Below are 19,568 nucleotides of genomic sequence, written 5' to 3'. Positions count from 1 at the left end.
TGAGCTTAATATAATCAGAAAATGTGTCTCTAAGTCTTCAAGAAGAGAGTCATGATTTTCTAGAATTTTATATTTTCTGTGTTAACCATTTAAAACCACGATTATTCAACTAAAATAAATTTCATCTGTGAAAATGTCCATATGGTATTGTTGTATATGAAGTTGGACCCACACTGCCATCTGCTGTGTCAAGATTAGGTTTAAAATCACCCACATAAACTGGGTTTAAGAAATGCAAAACATATATATGGAAAACCTGTATTACTTTGCTTCTTGGAAAATGAATGCAGGGAAAAATATGTACTAACAGTTATTTATTTCAACTCGTATTAGCAGTGTGGGGAGGAATTGTGTCTGTGGGTTTTAACATGACATATTTCAGGGACACAAAAATGAATAGAGAATAATATAACAAACTTATGTTTCCACCACCATCTTTACTAAAAAATGAATATTACCAATGCCATTGTTACTTGCTGGGTTTGTCTCCCTGGTCTCATTGCCACCACTCCCACCCAAGGAAATTACCCTCATGGTTGTCATGTTTATCACTGGGAAAGCCTTTCATGGGCAAATATGAACATCTAATAGGTAAATGTGTTCACCTTTTACTTCTGTGTGCTTTAAGATTGACCAGAGAAGAAGTTTCCATGCTAGCAACTTCACCCTGGAGAATTAGTAGAGAAAGTTCTATTTCAAAACAGTCCTGTTATTCCCAGGAAGATTTTTTCCCAAATTTAAGACTCAGATGCCCAGATAATCTCTCCTTGGTTGCCACTAAGTCTTATATCAATCATGGTGTTCCCTTTCTTTGGTACATCTATGGAAATATGTAAATTATGAGCCCCCATTGTCCCATTACAGGTTCATGTGGGGAGAAAAGTATTCTAGATAGAGGGAAAGCTGAAGAAGAGACACAGAAATGAGTGAGGATAGTAAGTATATTTGGGGAGGAGTAAGTAGACTGTCACAGCTGGAGCATCAGGGGATGAGGACATAAAGATGGATTTCTAGGGGCTGGGAAAGCCGCTGTGCCATTGACAAAATGAAGGGAAATTGGACCACAAGAGTCATGTTGGGAAAGGACAGTACACGTAGCATTGCCTCTGCTGCATTCGAAGTGATTCCACACAGCCATGTGAGAACTGGCAGCTGTAACAGGAGATTGCATAGCTGAGGAAAGAAGTAGAAACTGGGAGTTTCAGACCCACCCTTACAATCCTTACAGAAACGAGAGTTAAAGGGAGGTAAGAGAGAGGTTGAACAATCAGAAGTAGGGCCTGGGAGAAGAGCAGGGGCCATGGATGCTAGAAAACAAAACTGGGGAGTCAGTCATGAGATGCAGCAGTATATCCCTCTACAAATGATGAAAATGCTCTTACTACAATTCTCCCCAGCATCTGACCACTCTTGCTAACTATAACTTAAACCTCTTTCTTCTGGTCTCATCTTGTAAGTGCCCTTCTAATAATGAACCTGAATAGAGACAATTCCAGGAGGAAAAATATTGAGCCAGAGACACCACACCATCTGCAATCCAGTTCCCCATCTCCTTCAACACTTTTATGTAAGAATAAACTAGTTTAAGGCCAGGCACGGTGGCTCACGCCTGAAATCCCAGCACTTTGGGAGGCCAAGGTGGGAGGATCACCTGAGGTCAGGAGTTTGAGACCAGCCTGGCCAACAAGGTGAAACCCCGTCTCTACTAAAAATACAAAAATTAGCCGGGCGTGGTGTTGAGTGCCTGTAATCCCAGCTACTCGGGAGGCTGAGGCAGGAGGATGGCTTAAACTCAGGAGGTTTTATTAAACAGAGATCATGCCATTGCACTCCAGCCTGGGTGACAAGAGTGAAACTCCGTCTCAAAAAAAATAAATAAACTAGTTTAAATGTATATCAGGCAGGCTAGAAAGAAAACAGAAGATAGCACCAAAGAGGAGTCTGCAAGGTCCAGGTTAAAGGACCCCAGAGAAAGCCATCTCAGATGGTATTGCTAAACAGAAATCTTAGACATATTGGTGACAGACTGTATCTTTCTGAGTCATGTTTCTGTGCATGAGATGGTATATATGTGTGGGTGGTGCAAGAAATGAGAGACAAGGAAAGCTGGAGAACTCCAAGCCATTCAAAACTCAAAAGCAAATCCCACAATTTGTTCATCTCTATAGATTTCAATTAGAGCTGGGGTCTCAACTCTTGTTGGGTACTGTACTGGAAAGGAGGGGTGCTTCATGGAACAAGTACAGTCATGTGTCCCTTAATGAAGGGAATACATTCTGAGAAATGCTTCTTAGGTGATTTTGTCATTGTGTGAACATCATAGAGTGCACTTACACAAATTTAGGTGACAGCCTATTGCACACCTAGGCTATCTTGTATCGCTATTGCTCTGACCACCACTGTATACGAGGGCCGTCATTGACTGAAATGTGGTTATGTGGCACATGACCGTATATGCATTAGTTGTATTACAACTTTAACAAATTACCACAAATTTAGTGGCTTAAAACAACACAACCTTATTATCTTATGGTTCTGTAACTCAGAGGTCTGATGTGGGACTCATCGGGCTAAAATCAAGGTGTTGCCAGGGATGAATGTCTTCTAGAGGCTCTAGAGGAGAATACATTTCCCGGCTTTTTCCAATTCCTAGAGGCCACCCGCATTCCTTAGCTTGTGGCTCCCCTTCTCCATCTTCAAAGCCAACAATGTAGCATCTCTTTAACCCCGTTTGTATTGTCATACCTCTTTCTCCGACCTTCTGTTTCCCTCTTTCACTTTTAAGGATCCTTGTAATTACATTGGGCCCACCCAAATTATCTAGGATAATCTCCCTTTTTTTAAGGTGGGTTCATTAACAATCCTAAATCCATCTGCAACCTTAATTCCCCTTTGCCATGTAAGGTTACACATTCACAGTTTCCAGGGATTAGGATGTAGACATTTTTGGGGGCACCATTATTCTGCATGCTGCAAGGTGCTTCCATGTACATTGACCTGTCATAAACACAATTAATTGGTGGCACAATTCATTTTCCTCATAGACAAATGTGTTCACCTTTTACTTCTGTGTGTTTTATTAAGACTGACCAGAGAAGTCTTTGAAAGCAACACATTATCCTGGAGAGTTCATGCAGAGTTCTATTACAATACCTTTGCTCTCAAAAAGATTTTCCCCAAATTTAAGAGTTAGGACTGCCCAGCTAACCTCTCCTTCATTGCTGCTAAGTCTTATACCAACCATAGTGTTCTCTTTTCTCTGATATGTCTAAGTTAATATATAAATTATGAACCTCTGTTGCCGCATTACAGGTTTAGAAGTAGCATGTTTCCATTTTACATGATTCCTTTTCTAGCAGGCAGTTATTGGTTTATGGCAATTTTTATGTATCTTCTTTCCAACAGATATTTATTTAGAGTTTCCCATGTGTTAGGCTTTGGGGGGAATAGAGCAAGGTCAGCATGTCCCTGCTCTCAGAGATTATACTCTAGTGGGCATTCAGGGACAGTCACAAATGCTCTGTGGAGCGAAGTGCAGAGTACACCCTGGAGTGGGGGAGGGGTGTAACCCAGAGAGGGAGACAGTAAGGGAGGCTCCCAGGAAGATGTGACATCTCAACAACAACTCTGTAGAACAAGTTGCTCAGGTGAGGGGCACCCTGAGGAACAGCATTTCAGCAAACAGTAATAGCTCTAGGAGGGCAGGGATTTTGTCTGTTTTGGTTACAGCTTTATCCCTTGTGCTACAACAATTTGGGGGACACATTAGGCACTCAATAAAGTATGTGGAATAAATGACTACGCAAAGGTGGGAGATAGGAACAAGTGTGGCTACATTTGAGGAAATGAAAGATCAGTGTGTTAAGAGGGCAGTGGTGAGAGGTGAAATTTAAAAGGTCAAGATGGGACTCATGAGATTGTTAAGCCCTTTGCGCTTTGTATCAGGAGCAACAGGGTTTTTTAATTATTGGGAGTTTTTTAATAGACTGTTTTGTAAGAGTGATTTTAGGTTCACTGCAAAATTGAACAGAAAATACAGAGATTTCCCATATACTTTCTGCCCCTTCCCCAACCTACCTCTTTGTCAACGTCCCCCACTAGAGTAGTACATTCATTGCAATGAATGAACTTATCCTGACAAACCGTTCTTGCCCAAAGTTCATAGTTTCCATTAGACAGAGTTCGCTCTTGCTCTTGTGCATTTTATGGGTTTGGATGAAAATGACATGTTTATTAGTCCATTTTCACACTGCTATAAAGAACTGCCCAACACTGGGTAATTTATAAAGGAAAGAGGTTTAATTGACTCATAGTTCAGCATGGCTGGGGAGGCCTCAGGAAACTTACAATCACAGTGGGAGGTGACAGGGAAGCAAGGTACTCCTCTTCACAAGACAGCAGGAAGGAGGAGTGCTGAGGAGAGGGGGAAGAGCCCCTCATAAAACCATCAGCTCTTGTGAGAACTCATTCACTGTCACAAGAACAGCATGGGGGAAACTGCCCCCATGATTCAACTATCTCCAACTGGTCTCTCCCTTGACACACGGGGATTATGGGGATTATGAGGGTCACAATTCAAGATGAGATTTGGGTGGGGACACAAAGCCTAACTATATCAACATGTATCCACTACTATAATATCATACAGAGTAGTTTTACTGCCCTAAAAATCCTCTGTTCTGGCTATTTATCCCTCTTTCTTCCAATCCCTGGCAACCACCGATCTTTTTACTGTCTCCATAGTTTTGCCTTTTCCAGAATGCCATATAATCAAACTCATACAGTTTGTAGGCTTTCCAAATTGGTTCTTTCACTTAGCAATATCAATTTACATTCTCTCCATGCCTCTTCATGACTTGATATCAAGCTCATTTTTTCCTAGTTCTGAATAACATTTCATTGTCAGGATGTGCCACAGTTTATGCATTCACCTACTGAAGGACATCCTGGTTGCTTTCAAGTTTTGACAATTATGAATAAAGCTGCTATAAACATCCATGTGTAGGTTTTCCTGTGGACATACGTTTTCAATGCCTTTGGATAAATACCAAAGAAGGCAATTACTGGGTCACGCACATGGTAGGAATATGTTTAGTTCTGTAAGAAACCACAAATGCCAGGTGCAGTGGCACATGCCTATAATTCCAGCACTTTGGGAGACCAAGGCAGGCAGATCTCTTGAGCTCAGGAGTACAAGACCAGCTTTGGCAACATGGCAAAAACCCATCTCCACAAAAAAATACAAAATTTAGCTAGGCATGGTGGCACACGCCTGTAGTCCTAGCTACTCAGGAGGCTGAGTGGGGAGGATTTCTTGAGTACAGGAGGTCAAGACTGCAGTAAGCCAAAATCATGCCACTGCATTCCAGCCTGGACAACAGAGTGAGACCCTGTCTCAACAACAAAAACAAAAAACGAAAAGAAAATCACCAAAATGTCTTCCAAGTGGCTATACCATTTTGCATTCTCACCAGCAATGAACGAGATTGCATCCTCACCAGCACTTGGTGTCATCAGTGATCTAGAGTTTGACCATTCTAATAGGTGTGTAATAGTATTTCATTGTCTCATTTTGCATTTCCTGATGATATATGACATATAGCATCTTTCATATGGTTATTTGCCATCTGTATTCAGCATCTTTTTAGGTGAGGCATTCATCAAGGTCTTTGGCCCATTTTTAAAATTGGGTTGTTTATGTTCTTATTGTTGAGTTTAAAGATCTTTTGTATATTTTGAATAACAGTCCTTTATCTGATATATCTTTGGCAAATATTTTCTCCTAGAATGTGGCTTATCTTTTCATTTTCTTATTGGTGTCTTTTACAAAATGGAAAATTTTAATTTTAATGAAGTCCAGCTTATCAATTCTTTCTTTGATGGATCATGCCTTTGTTGTTGCATCTAAGCAGTTATAATCATATGATGTTAGCTGTGGGCTTGTAAAAAAAGTTATCATCAAACCCAAAGTCATCTAGATTTTCTCCTATGTTTTCTTCTAGGAGTTATACAGTCCTGCATTTTACATTTAGGACTCTGTTCTATCTTGAGTTAATTTTTGTGAAGAATGCAAGGTTTGGGTCAGACTAACATTTTTGCATGTGGATTTCCAATTGTTCCAGCACCATTTGTTGAGAGATCATCTTTCCTCCATTGTTTTGCCTTTACTCCTTTGTCAAAGACCAGTTGACTACTTATGTGGGTCTATTTCTAGGCACTCTATTTTATTAATAGATTTGTCTATTCTTTCACTAATACGACACTATCTTAATTACTGTAGCTTTATAGTAAATCTTGATGTTGGGTAGGGTCAGTCCTCCGACTTTGTTCATCTTAAATATTGTTTTGGCTGTTCTGGGTCTTTTGTCTTTCCATATTAACTTTAGATTTGGTTTGTTGATACCCACAAAATAACTTGCTGGAATTTTGATTGGCATCGTGTTGAATCTATAGATCAAGTTCGGAAGAGCTGACATCTTCACAATACTGAGTCTTCCAATCTATAAACACAGAATATCTCTCCAATTATTTAGTTCTTTCTTTCATCAGTTTTGTAATTTTCCTCATATAGACTTTATATATATATATAGTTAGATCTATACCTAAGTATTTCATTTGATGGGATGCTAATGTGAATGGTATTGCGTTTTTAATTTCAGCTTTTATTTGTTGATTACTGACATACAGGAAAGCAATTTAATACACATTAACCTTGCATTTTGCAATGCTGCTATACTCACTTATTAATTCCAGGAGGATTTTTTGTGGCTTCTTTCAGATTTTCTACAATCATGTCATCTGCAAACAAAGTTTTATTTCTTCCTTCCCAGTCTGTATACTTATTTCCTTTTCTTGTCTTAGCTAGGACTAAGGCTAAGTCTTAGGATTAGCTTAGACTTTCAGTGTGATGCTGAAAAGCAGTGATAAGCAGGGACATTCTTGCCTTGCTCTTGTTCCCGATCTCAGTGGAAAAGCTTCCACTTTTTCACTGTTAAGTGTGATATTCGGTTCTAGGGGATTTTTTTTTTTTTTTTAATAGAGATAGGGTCTCACTATGTTGCCCAGGCTGGTCTCGAACTCCTAGACTCAAGCAATCCTCCTGCCTTGACCTTCCAAAGTGCTGCAGTTACAGGCGTGAGCCACCACACCCGGTCTCTTGGGGATTTTTTTTGTAGATATTGCTTATCAAGTTAAGGACAGTCTCCTATATTGAGAGATTTTAAGCAGCAGAGTGAATTAAGCAATTTCACGTTTTAGAAATAATTCTGGCTACAGGCTCACGCCTATAATCCCAGCACTTTGGGAGTCTGAGGGGGGACTCAGGAGTTTGAGACCAGCCTGGGCAACATAAAGAGACTCTGTCTCTACAAAAAAAAATTTGTTTAATTAACCAGGTGTAGTGGTGCATGCCTGTAGCCCTAGCTACTTGGGAGGCTAAGCCAGGAGGATCATTTAAAACCAGGAGTTTGAGGTTACAGTGTTATGATCGTACCAATGTAGTCAGCCTGGGTGACAGAGCAAAATCATGTCTCAAAAACAAAACAAAACAAAACAAAAAGACAGAAAAATCAAGTGTTGGGGTGAAGAAATTAGAACCCTCATATACACTGCTGGCAGAAATGTAAGGTGCTGCAACTTCTATGAAAACACTTTGGCAGTTTCTCGAAAAGTTAATCATAGAATTACCATGTGACCCAGTAATTCCACTCATAGGTGTATACCAAGAAAATTGAAAATAAGGATTCAAACAGATACTTGTACATCAGTGTTCACTACAGCATTATTCACAATAATTAAAAGATGGAAACAACCCAGATGTCTATCAATGGATGAATGAGTAAACGAACTGTGGTATATATATGCACAGAATGGAATACTATTCAATCATAAACAGTTATGAAACTCTGATACATACTACATGGATGCACCTTGAATACATTATGCTACATGAGAGAAGTCAGACACAAAAGGGCAAATATTGTATGATTTTACTTTTATGACATGAAATATTTATAATAGGCAAATTCCTAGCGACAGAAATAAGATTAGAGGTTTCTTAGGATTGAGGGGAGAGGAGAATGGGAAGTTATTGCTTAATGGGCACAGAATTTTTATTTAAGGGTATTAAAAAGGTTTTGGAAAAACATACTGGTGTATTCCACAACATTGTATCATGTAATTACCACTTGAAAATGGCAAAAAATAGCAAATTTTAACACATATATTACAATTAAAAAAAAGTAAAGGTTTGTCTAGCATTTAATAATATACCTCATTGTTTTTTTCTGGAAAGAGTGTGCAAAGATACTTAACAACCAAATGTAATGTGTGATCCTTGATTGGCTCTTGCTTTCTAAATAAAACGCCTATAAGATACTCTTAGGACAAGTGGGGGAAATTAAATCGGGAAGGGAAATTAGATACTATCATGAAATTAATGATCTTAGGTATAATAATGGTACTGTTGTTATATAGCAGAACATCTGTTCTTAGGAGATACATGCTGCAATGTTAAAGTGTTAAGCGTTACAATGTCTGTAACTTACTTTCAAATGGTGACCCAAAAAAGGGTGTGTATGTGTGTGTGTTGTGTGTGCGCGCGCGCGCGCCTTTTCCAAGGTTACAGTTGCGAGTAGCCTAAGTCTCCGCCACCGAAGCCTTAGACTCACAAGCCGGGTCAGGCCAAATTCCGCTGCGCGTAGGGAAACGGCACAATTGGGGCACAAACGGCGAACGCAGCCGTTGCCCTGGGAGCCCCGGACCAGCTCAGCGCACCAGCCAGCATGCCCCATCCTGATTGGCCCACTTGCTCAGCTCGCCGGCACCCCTATATCCAATTAGCGTAGCGCTTGCTGAGCGGCGGCGGCAACCGACGTACACAAGGGGCTGGAGCGTTCTGTGGAGAAAGTGCGAGGTCAGGCCATGAACTTGGGGTAAGCTGGGGTAAGGAAGGTGGTCGTCAGCGGAAAGGGGGGCCATGTGTATCTGGGTTGTCCCTTGGAGTCTTTAGCGGAGAACGTTCCCAGCCTGCGCCGCCGAGAGGGACAGAGCCCAGTTCTCGGGTAGAAGAGCGAGGTAGACGGGTCGGCCCTTAGCGACTCCACAGACCTTACGTTTTCACTTAATGACTCTCATTAAAACTGCCCGTGATTTCCGTTTCGGTCCCTTATTTACCTCAGGATGAGGAGGGAAGAGAGCTGAGGAGGAAAGGAGAGAAATGACGAGACAGTTAGAGGAAGCGTGGAGGCTCCTGGGGAGGACTCCTGGCCCACGCCCCGGGTTCTTCGCCACCTTGTTTTTGGAGTCTTGCAGAATGTTGGAGCGCCCAGATTAGTTTTAGGTGCACGAGGCGGGGAACCGAGGCTTCTCAAGAAATCGATGTAGTACCAGCGCCTAACACCTAGTAGGCGCTCCTTACGTAGGGGTGAATAAATAAAAAGGACTGGTGCATGGTCTTAAATCACTCGCAGGTTTGATATTTTAAGATGAAAAGCCACCAAACTCACACTTAACTACACATCGTTCAGCAAATGTTGTTATGTTTTAGAATCTGAGGATATGGAAATAAATAAGATAGCGTGTCCCTTAAGGAGATTACAGTGTAGTGCGTCATTGAAGATACTTTACCATTCAAGGTCTTTTCTTTCTTGGTGACGTTTCACCAACATAAACATGATCTGTTCATAACCCTGCAATAGGGAAAGCCGTAAAACCTATTCTTTCCAGTGTTTTACCTTTAATAGTTGAGGTAATTTGATTTCCCCTACCTGAGCAGCACCGCAAATTTCGCATTTCTAATCAGACCTTTCCCAGCCTCTCTCTCCCTTGACTGGCTTGCTGGATTTAATTTTCTCTGAATTGTGGACTGTATGTATGGGCTGCCATTTTTGTTTTCAGTGGAGTTTTAGGACCTTAACAGACATTCAAGTTTTGTTGGCAGTGCCTGCTGTTACTTTATGCCTTTGCTTTTGACATACACGTATAAATATACTAAATATCATACTAAATATCAATATGTATTATTTGAAATATTCAAAGTGGTACTCTTTGCTCAAGCAGTTACTAAACTTGATGGCGTTGTTAGTAGTCATTTACGATGCTCCAGCACTCCATAGAATGTGTTAGTCTTGAGTTCATTATGAAACTAATGAATGGTGGTTAAATATATCTTGCTCCTTTAACTTATGTGAGGCGTTTTGCTAACAGCATTATTTTTTCCAGTCTAGAATTATAAAAAAAAAAAAAAAGGTGGTATAACTGAATTGATAGTTTACCAATAACAAAATGAGGTTTCAGGTTAATGATAACAATGCTTGTATTATTGAAGAGTTTCAAGAATTTTCCCTGTAGTTGTGGGTTTTATCTTGGATTGCAAAACAAAAGTTTTTAATAAAAAAACTGGTTTGATGTGTACAAGATTTCTGCATAAATTCAAAATAATGGATTTATTGTCAAGGTTCAAATGAAAATTTCTGGTTATTTAAAATGTTGCGGTTTGTTAAAAATGAGAGACAACTTTCTTTTTTTATTGCAGAGATGGTTTAAAGCTTGAAACTGAATTACTGGATGGAAAAACCAAGCTAATATTGTCTCCATATGGTATGTTATGTTACAGAAATCTGAAATGTTAAATTTTAAATTCGTAAATAAAATTTATATTAGTTCAACCGACTTTTTGCTTGTAATAGAGTGATATTTAAATATTTTGAAAAAAGCTGTTTCCTCAAACTTCTTCAAATTTACTTCTAGCCAAATCGGATTACAACACTGCTTACTACTGTCAGTATTCGGACTCATAACATTTAATGTCCCAGTGTAGTGCGTGTTCATTATATTTGCATATAGCAAATATCCTTATTGCCTGAGGAATAATACAAGTGAAATTTATGTAATTATGTTCTTTCCACGTAAAGAATGTATCATTTGAGAAAAGTTTATAATAAGACCACAGTAAAATGCTAAAGTCACTTTTAGTATTCGTTTTTAATCTCAGTGTACTTTGGTATCTTCTCCTTCGCATTTTTTTCTGTTTATATTTTTCCTTGGAAAGATAAAAACAAAAATAAAATAGAAGTAAATACTTGAACTGGATTAGGAAAGAACACTCAGTCAAGATCTAAAGTTAGTGCTTTCGAGGATAATATTGCCACTTTAAAATCTTACAACAATATTAATTACAGTTTTCTTGCATGACCACCTTAGTATGTTTTTGGTGGACAGTTTAGTAATTTTTTTTTTCTTTTGTAGAACGTAAATCAAAAATTTCTGTGAAGGTAAGCCATATGACTTTGACCTGACCTGTTTTCGAATGTAAAATGCAGTTTTCTTTACAGTGGTTAGAAAATAATTCCTGGGAAATATCAAGTGTTGTGAGGGATTTGGAATTATAGTGAGAAGTTATTTTCTTGCTTTCAGATTGGTCCTTTCACAGAAATTGAATCATTTTAGGTTTAAAAAGCCCAATAGAACCTCTTCCTCTAGATAAGTGCTATTCAGTAAAGCGTCTGTATTAATGGAAGTGTTCATTAATAAAGTCAGTATTATCGAATATGGAAGCCACTAGTCATGTGTAGTTATTGAGCACTTAAAATGTAGCTAGTATGACTGAGCAACTGAATTTCTAATTTCCATTAATTTTTAATGAAATTTAATGGATAATGGACTGTACTGGACAGTGCAGCTCCAGAGATCTTTAAAAATAGATATTCAGACTTTAAGCAAATGTTTTTTCTTTTCATACTCAAAGTCCATTTGCCCACACCAAAGGGGAAATTGAATTCACAAATTGTAGCATGCATTTAGCTTTTTCCTTTAAAAGGTTGCACTTGAGCTTAAGGGTAGTTTTCCTTTTAAATTATTTTCCCTTATCAGGAATCTATTGTGCTTTTCTTCTGCAAAATACATTATCACTATGTTTATTTTAATTTTTGAGACAGAGTCTCATTGTGTCACCCAGGTTGGAGTGTAGTGGCATAATCATGGCTGCATATCTTCCTCCTCCAGCCTCCTGAGTAGCTGGGACCATGTGCATGAGCCACCATGCCCGGCTAATGTTTTAAATTTTTAGTAGAGATGGGATCTCATTATGTTGCATAGGCTGGAATTATCATTAAAAAAATTTTTTTGAGGTTAGGCATGATGGCTTACGCCTATAATCCCAGCACTTTGGGAGGCCAAGGTGGGTGGATCACCTGAGGTCGGGAGTTCAAGGCCAGCCTGGACAACATGGTGAAACCCCATCTCTGCTAAAAATACAAAAATTAGCCAGGCATGGTGGTGCTAGTCCCAGCTACTTAGGAGGCTGAGGCAGAAGAATCACTTGAACTCTGGAGATGGAGGTTGTAGATCGAGATCACACCACTAGTGAGCCGAGATCGCACCACTACACTCCAGCCTGGGCAACAGAGCAAAATTCCTTCTCAAAAAACAAAAACAAAAAAAAGCCAACTTTTTTGATACTTCTACTTTTCTTGTTACCTATTTCTTTTTTAATTTTTAGATTAATATCAGTAGGAATTTATCTTCTCCTCTTCCATAATTTACTACAGCCCCCTTTTCTTTTATCTTTACAATGTCTTAAAGTCTTTACTTGTCTGTGGATAGAACCCAGTTTGGATGATGTATCACTTTGCCCTTCAACTCTAAGCCCTTGATGGCTTTACTTGCAGGTTTAATCAAGGTGAAGAAGTTGCTGGAGTACCCAAAATATCCCTCAATAAATAGGTGAAGATGATCAGAACAATTCCACAAGCTACATATAAAAATTGTTTCTCTTTCTCTATCATATAGTTATATACCCTGTATGCTCCCCTAATCACAGACTACAGATTGTATGTTATTCCTACCCCTTTCCCTGTTAAAAATTGCAACTAACTGCTGTTATTTGAAACACATTTACAAATACAGTGGCCTTTATCAAGTACCTAGATGAAAAGCTATTTGTAATGGTTGATTTTTATCTTCTCCAGGCTGATTTGTTACAGAAGCCACATTTGTGAAGACATTTTATTGTCATTTTAACCAACTCAAAACATCTGAAGATCCCTTTTATAAGCCTATAATGAACAGAATTACTAGTCTTGGATTTTTGGTAGGCCTATAATAAAGTTACTAGTTTTGGACTTTTGATTACTAGACTTTTAATTTTTAATTAAGAAATTCTATCAGCTGTCAAGAGGTGTTTTAGGATTTTTTTTTTTTTTAAGAGTAACTAATATGTTCTCAACTAATGTTGAGCCTAAATTGTTTACTGCTTTAAAGCAAATTGGGTTTATCCCTATTGCATTTGGGACTTCAAAATACTGATGCAACCTAAGTTTCCCTTCTGTATTGATTGTTTTCAAGTTTATCTTCCCATATTGATAGAGGTTACAGAGATCCTTCTCATTTCTTTTTGCTCTTCACAGACTATAAACACCAAAATCAGTAGTATTTTCTTCCTTTTTTATTTTGTTTTTTAGTTTCCCAAATTTCACAGTTCGGCAGCTAGATGTTGAATTCTCTTTTCTGCAAGTTATTCATGAATTCTGTCTGCATAGTGCTTTTCTTTGTTCCTTCTAATGGGGTAAGCTCCTGAGTTACTACAACGCCAAAAGTCTTTTTTCTCTTTTTTCCCATTTCCCACTGGTTGAATTATTGTAATCTCCATAGTGTGTTCTTTAAACACAGCTGAACTCTATCTCATTATCATCAAGTTTAACATATATGTGGTCAAAGTGCTTTCCTAATTCTATCAAAATCTGTGCATTTTTCTTTTTTCTTTTTTTTTCTTTTTTGAGACAGGCTCTCTCTCTTTGTCCAGGCTGGAGTGCAGTGGAACAATTATGGCTCACTGCAGCCTCAACCTCCTGGGCTCAAGGGATCCTCCTGCCTCAGCCTCCCAAGTAGCTAGGACTACAGGCACATGCCCACACCACCATGCTCAGTTAATTTTTAAAAATTTTTTGTATAGACGAGAGTCCTCCTGTGTTGCCCAGGCTTGTCTCAAATTCCTGGGCTCAAGCGATCCTCCTGCCTCATCGTCCCAGAGTGCTGGGATTATAGGTGTGAGCTGCTGTGCCTAGCCTCTCCTACATTTTTCTTCAGTCCATGGTAATGAAGTAAACTTGGTTACTTGCCTAATTTCTTAGGTTTATAGGAAGAGAAATGGGAAACTACACATAGTCCAGTGTCATAAGTAATTTATTAAAATAATGGATTCTAAAACTCTTACACTTAAAATAGTCTCAAAGATTAGTTGAACTATAAAACAATAAAAAAATTTTTATGAGTATGTCTGCATGTGAGAATCAGTGACATACTAAAAGGTATTTGTAATATTAGTGCTAGGTAGCACATTTTATATGTATATTTTTTGTTTGTTTGTTTTAGAGATGAAGTTTCGCTGTTGTTGCCCAGGCTGGAGTGCAGTGGCATGATCTCGGCTCACTGCAACCTCCGCCTCCTGGGTTCAAGCAATTCTCTTGCTTCAGCCTCTTGAGTAGCTGGGATTACAGGCACCCACCACCACGCCCAGCTATGTTTTTTGTATATTTTTTTTTAGTAGAGATGGTGTTTTACCATGTTGGCCAGGCTGGCCTTGAACTCCTGACTTCAGGCAGTCCACCCACCTCGGCCTCCCAAAGTGCTGGGATTACAGGTGTGAGCCACTGCACCCAGTCCACGTTTTATATTTAAAAATGTTACTTTTCTCTGATTTGTACTGGTCTTGGGATCCTGGCCCCATATAAATTGTGAAGTCAGCTGATACTAAACAAATCCATTGAACATTGTCTTTATAATAATGAAAAATGGCTGGGCATAGTGGCTCACGCCTGTAATCCCAGCACTTTGGGAGGCCAAGGCGGGTGGATCACCTGAGGTTAGGAGTTTGAGACCAGCCTGGCTAAGAAATCCCGTCTCTACTAAAAATACAAAATTAGCCAGGCGTGGTGGTGGGCACCTGTAATCCCAGCTACTCAGCTGGCTGAGGCGGGAGAATTCTTCAACCCGGGAGGTGGAGGTTGCAGTGAGCTGAGATCGTGCTGTTGCACTCCAGCCTGGGCAACAGAGTGAAACGCTGTGTCAAAAGAAAGTAGTTAAAAAATTTTTTTTATTAAAAAAAAAAAAAGAAAAGAGGTAATGTAGGTGGTATAATCTAATGACACTAGATTCAAAGCTGGAGTATAGTGGAGTTGTCCTATAACAACTATAATAAAAGTTCCTGAAGTAAGATAATTTCTAGTTGTTGATGAAGATTTGGAAGTATTAAGAGTTAGTTTCTTATGGTTATATTACCTAAATAGCAAAATGGAAAAAAGTTTAGAGGACTGATTTATCACAGATCATATAAATAAAGATAATTGTTGATTTTTCTTGGACAGTTATAAAGAATAAGCTTCTGGTGTTTTAACAGATGGGAAATAAGACCAAGATTGCAAAATGTCCTTTAAGAACAAAAACTGGGCACATTCTAAAATCAACACAAGATACTTGTATAGGAAGTGAAAAGCTTTTGCAAAAGAAGACAGTTGGTTCAGAAACATCACAGGCAAAAGGTGAAAAAAATGGAATGACTTTTTCATCCATTAAGGATTTATGTAAACAATGTGTAGATAAAGACTGTCTTCATATCCAGAAAGAGATTTCACCTGCAACCCCTAATATACAGAAGACTAGAAACACCGTAAATACATCTCTAGTAGCTAAACAGAAGCCTCACAAAAAACACATCACAGCTGAAAACATGAAGAGCAGTTTGGTGTGTCTAACACAAGACCAACTACAACAGATTTTGATGACTGTAAACCAAGGAAATAGATCTCTTTCCCTGACTGAGAATGGAAAGGAGGCAAAAAGTAAGATTTTTCTAAAGTTTTCATGAATTTTGATTTTTTCAATGTGTGTTTTAGAATGTCAGATTCATTGGGTTTTATGTAACTGTGACTCTTAAATTCTAATTTAACCTGTCAATCTATTAAAATAATTGTTCTTTTAGAGGACTTTCTCTGATGTGCAAAATTATTTTTATAGTTGTGCCATATTTTAAGGTTAGTGCTCAGAATATTAAGAAACCCAGTTTCTGTGGATTTTAGAAAAAATGTTAGTACAAAAAACTATTATATTTATTTTAGAATATAGGAAGCTTTACTCATATTTAAAATAGTTATATGAAACATTGTTAAGAAAAAAACCGATTATGGTATTTCCAGTGAAAATTAAGGAAACTTTACTATGACTATTTGACTTGAGTTGCTGAAAAACACTGCTTTCCTGGCTGCTGCATTTAATCTTCCTGTTCCTCATTCCATGCTAAGAATTGGCAGTACTTTTTTTAAAAAACAAAGTTAACACAGATTTGGAATGAACAGTAGAGTGTTACAAGCTTTCTCTTTCACAAGTCCTGGCATTGCATCATGTTTTTAAAAGCCTTCTAATTTCCACTTTGGGATAAGGAATTGCGAATATGAAGACAATAGAAATATCTAAAATTTTATTAGGCAATAGTGAAATAAATAAAAAATTAACAGTTCACATGGAGAGGCCCCACAAATGGTTTGGGGACCCAGTAACTCCTGTATATTCCCATGATACTCAAGATGGAATTCTTTACTCTCTTGTTATAGATTATTCTTGGTAAAATGAGGGAGCTGGATTTTGTCTTTAGGGCTAAAATTCTAGCAACAACCTGCTTATTAGGCATAATGAGAGATCATATCAACAAAGTTAAAAGCAGAATTTGCCTAATCATATAGACATTCATATTAAGTATGCTTTCTCTTCATTGGGAGAACTAGCACATTCAAAAGAAATCAGAACATTTCTTGAGCCAGCCCATGAGCCCTCTGTAAAACATCTGATTTTGATATTATGGCTGGGACATAGAGACAATTCATGAAAAGGTTTTCCACTGATTTCACAGCTAAATAAGAAAAGTAATGTCAAGGTAATGAGTATTTATCAAGATATTTGTATTTATTCCCCTTTAGATTGTGATTTGTGTTATAATTTTTATATATTTATTCATTTTTTGAGATGGAATCTTGCTGTGTCGCCCAGGCTGGAGCGCAGTGGCGCAATCTCGGCTCACTGCAAGCTCTGCCTCCCGGGTGCACGCCATTCTCCTGCCTCAGCCTCCCAAGTAGCTGGGACTACAGGCACCCGCCACCACATCCGGCTAATTTTTTGTATTTTTAATAGAGTCAGGGTTTCACGTTGTTAGCCAGGATGGTCTAGATCTCCTGACCTCATGATCCACCCGCCTCGGGCTTCCAAAGTGCTGGGATTACAGGCGTGAGCCACTGCGCCCGGCCAGTTTTTATTTTTAAAAGCATGTTGGCAAGAGGAAATGGAGATTTGTTTTCTGTTGTTGCTAGCTTGTTTTCTTCCTTATTTGATATAAGAAACTGTAGGACTGTGGTCATGAGCAAGCCATTTAACCTCTGGGCTTCAGTTTCCTTTTTTTTTTTTGAGGTGGGATCTGGCTGGAGTGCAGTGGCACAATCTCCGCTCACTGAAACCTCCACCTCTTGGGCTTAACCCATCCTCCCACCTCAACCTCCCAAATAGCTAGGACTACAGGCACGTGCCACCACATCTATCTAATTTTTGTATTTTTTGTAGAGACGGGGTTTTGTCATGTTGCCCAGGCTGATCTTTAACTCATGAGCTTAAGCAATCTGCCCGCGTCAGCCTTCCAAAGTTCTGGGACTACAGGTGTGAGCCACCACACCCTGCTTCCTTTTTTCTTTTTGACGGGAAGGGAAGCTTAAAGCCACCTCAAGGATTGTTTTGAGAGTTAATTTAAGTAACGTATAAGACATGTAAGAACTGTATAGCACTATGTCAAGTATTAAAATAGATGTAATTTAGTGGTAATTTTAAAACTTGTATTTTACCTCCTAGGTCAATATAGTCTACATTTAAACAGTATCTCTAATCAGCCAAAGGATGAGAATATTATGGGATTATTCAAAAAAACTGAAATGGTTTCATCTGTCCCAGCTGAAAGTAAATCTGTCTTAAATGAACATCAGGATACATCTAAGCAGTGTGAGCAAAAAATTGCCATGTATGTAACTCCTGTCTGTCACTATTGTGTGGTCATCTTTGGAATATGGTTTTGCTTTTCCTTTACTTGCATGTGAAATAGTTACTCTGAATACTTAGAGCTATTTAAAAGCTTATTACTTAATATTTATGGAGTTAGTTGTATAGAAATGTATGATACAGTTTCTATTATCTTTTGTGTTTTACCTTAGAGAGAATGAATGGAAACCAGCTGATATATTCAGTACTCTGGGGGAAAGGGAACGTGATAGAAGTTCGTTGGAAGCAAAAAAAGCCCAGTGGAGGAAAGAGCTAGGTAGGTAACTTTTATACCTTTATTATAGTTTTATTGGGTTAAAGAATATGTATTGAAGCCGGGCGCAGTGACTCACACCTGTAATCCCAGCACTTTGGGAGGCTGAGGCGGGCAGATCAGGAGGGCAAGAGATCGAGACCACCCTGGCCAATATGGTGAAATCCCATCTCTACTAAAAATATAAAAATTAGCTGGACGTGGTGGTGTGCGCCTATAGTCCCAGCTACTTGGGAGGCTGAGGCAGGAGAATTGCTTGAAATTACAGATTTCTGTTATAGTCTTGAAATTTCGTTAGTGACTAAGAAATATCCATTACTTCTTTGACTAAACTTGGGGTCTGCATATCACAATTTGCAAAAATGTGTGACCTAGCAGTTGTATTTCTTAAGAATAGCTATGCCAAAGGCATGAGATGGGCTTCACTCTAGTTGAAAAACTAGTAAGTCTTGTGAGGCCATCACTAACTTGGCTGGGATGGGTGACATAGAAAAAGAGATAAGCAAAACCAGGTGAGTGGCTCACATGTAATCCCAGCACTTTGGAAAGCCGAGGTGGGAGGATTGCTTGAGGCCAGGGGTTCAACATCCGCCTGCTGGAGCAACAGAGCGAGACCCCATCTCTACAAAAAAAAGAAAAAGAACTACTTGGAAATGACCGGAATGTTTTGTGCTTTAATCATTTTTGTTGTTGTTGTTGTTTTGAGATGGAGTTTCATTCTTGTTGCCCAAGCTGGAGTGCAATGGCGCCATCTCAACTCACTGCAGTTTCCTCTTGCTGGGTTCAAGTGATTCTCCTGCTCCAGCCTCCTGAGTAGCTGGGATTACAGGCGCCCACCACCATGCCCAACTTACTTTTTGTATCTTTAGTAGAGATGGGGTTTCACCATGTTGGCCAGGCTGGTCTCGAACTCCTGACCTCAGGCGATCGGCCTGCCTTGGCCTCCCAAAGTGCTGGGATTACAGTCATGAGCCACCACACCCGGCCTTATGCTTTAATTATTTTAAAACTCAGTTTACTTTTTTTTTTAAATTTGTCTCAGTAAAGCGCCTCTATTTAAGTCATGCTTCCAGTAACATTCTTGGAATTTAAATTTATATATCATTGAATTTTTTTTTTTTTTTTTGAGACGGAGTCTCGCTCTGTCGCCCAGGCTGGAGTGCAGTGGCCGGATCTCAGCTCACTGCAAGGTCCGCCTCCCGGGTTCACGCCATTCTCCTGCCTCAGC

At 39.0% G+C, this 19,568-nt stretch overlaps 1 protein-coding gene across 11 annotated transcripts in view; it reads left to right on the top strand.

The window, feature by feature from the left end:
* Positions 1-8,835: 8,835 nt before the first annotated feature.
* The window catches only part of CCDC66 (coiled-coil domain containing 66), a 57,692-nt gene continuing 46,959 nt past the window's right edge, over positions 8,836-19,568 (top strand). For 6 of the 11 annotated variants that reach the window (XM_025375200.1, XM_025375193.1, XM_025375192.1 and 3 more), the window contains exons 1-6: positions 8,836-8,933; positions 10,535-10,599; positions 11,248-11,273; positions 15,395-15,836; positions 17,884-18,049; positions 18,240-18,343. In XM_025375200.1, coding sequence (XP_025230985.1) covers positions 8,923-8,933; positions 10,535-10,599; positions 11,248-11,273; positions 15,395-15,836; positions 17,884-18,049; positions 18,240-18,343 — 814 coding nt within the window. In that variant the 5' untranslated portion in view covers positions 8,836-8,922. Of the gene's footprint in view, positions 8,944-10,534; positions 10,600-11,247; positions 11,274-15,394; positions 15,837-17,883; positions 18,050-18,239; positions 18,344-19,568 lie in introns of all 11 variants that reach the window. The other 5 variants (XM_025375201.1, XM_025375194.1, XM_025375198.1 and 2 more) reach the window with 4 other exon arrangements.

This window comes from Theropithecus gelada, chromosome 2 (assembly GCF_003255815.1).
Source record: "Theropithecus gelada isolate Dixy chromosome 2, Tgel_1.0, whole genome shotgun sequence".
Classification (NCBI taxonomy): Eukaryota; Metazoa; Chordata; class Mammalia; order Primates; family Cercopithecidae; genus Theropithecus; species Theropithecus gelada.
The sequence above is the reverse complement of the archived record's forward strand: the minus strand, read 5'-3'. Positions and strand labels throughout refer to the sequence as shown.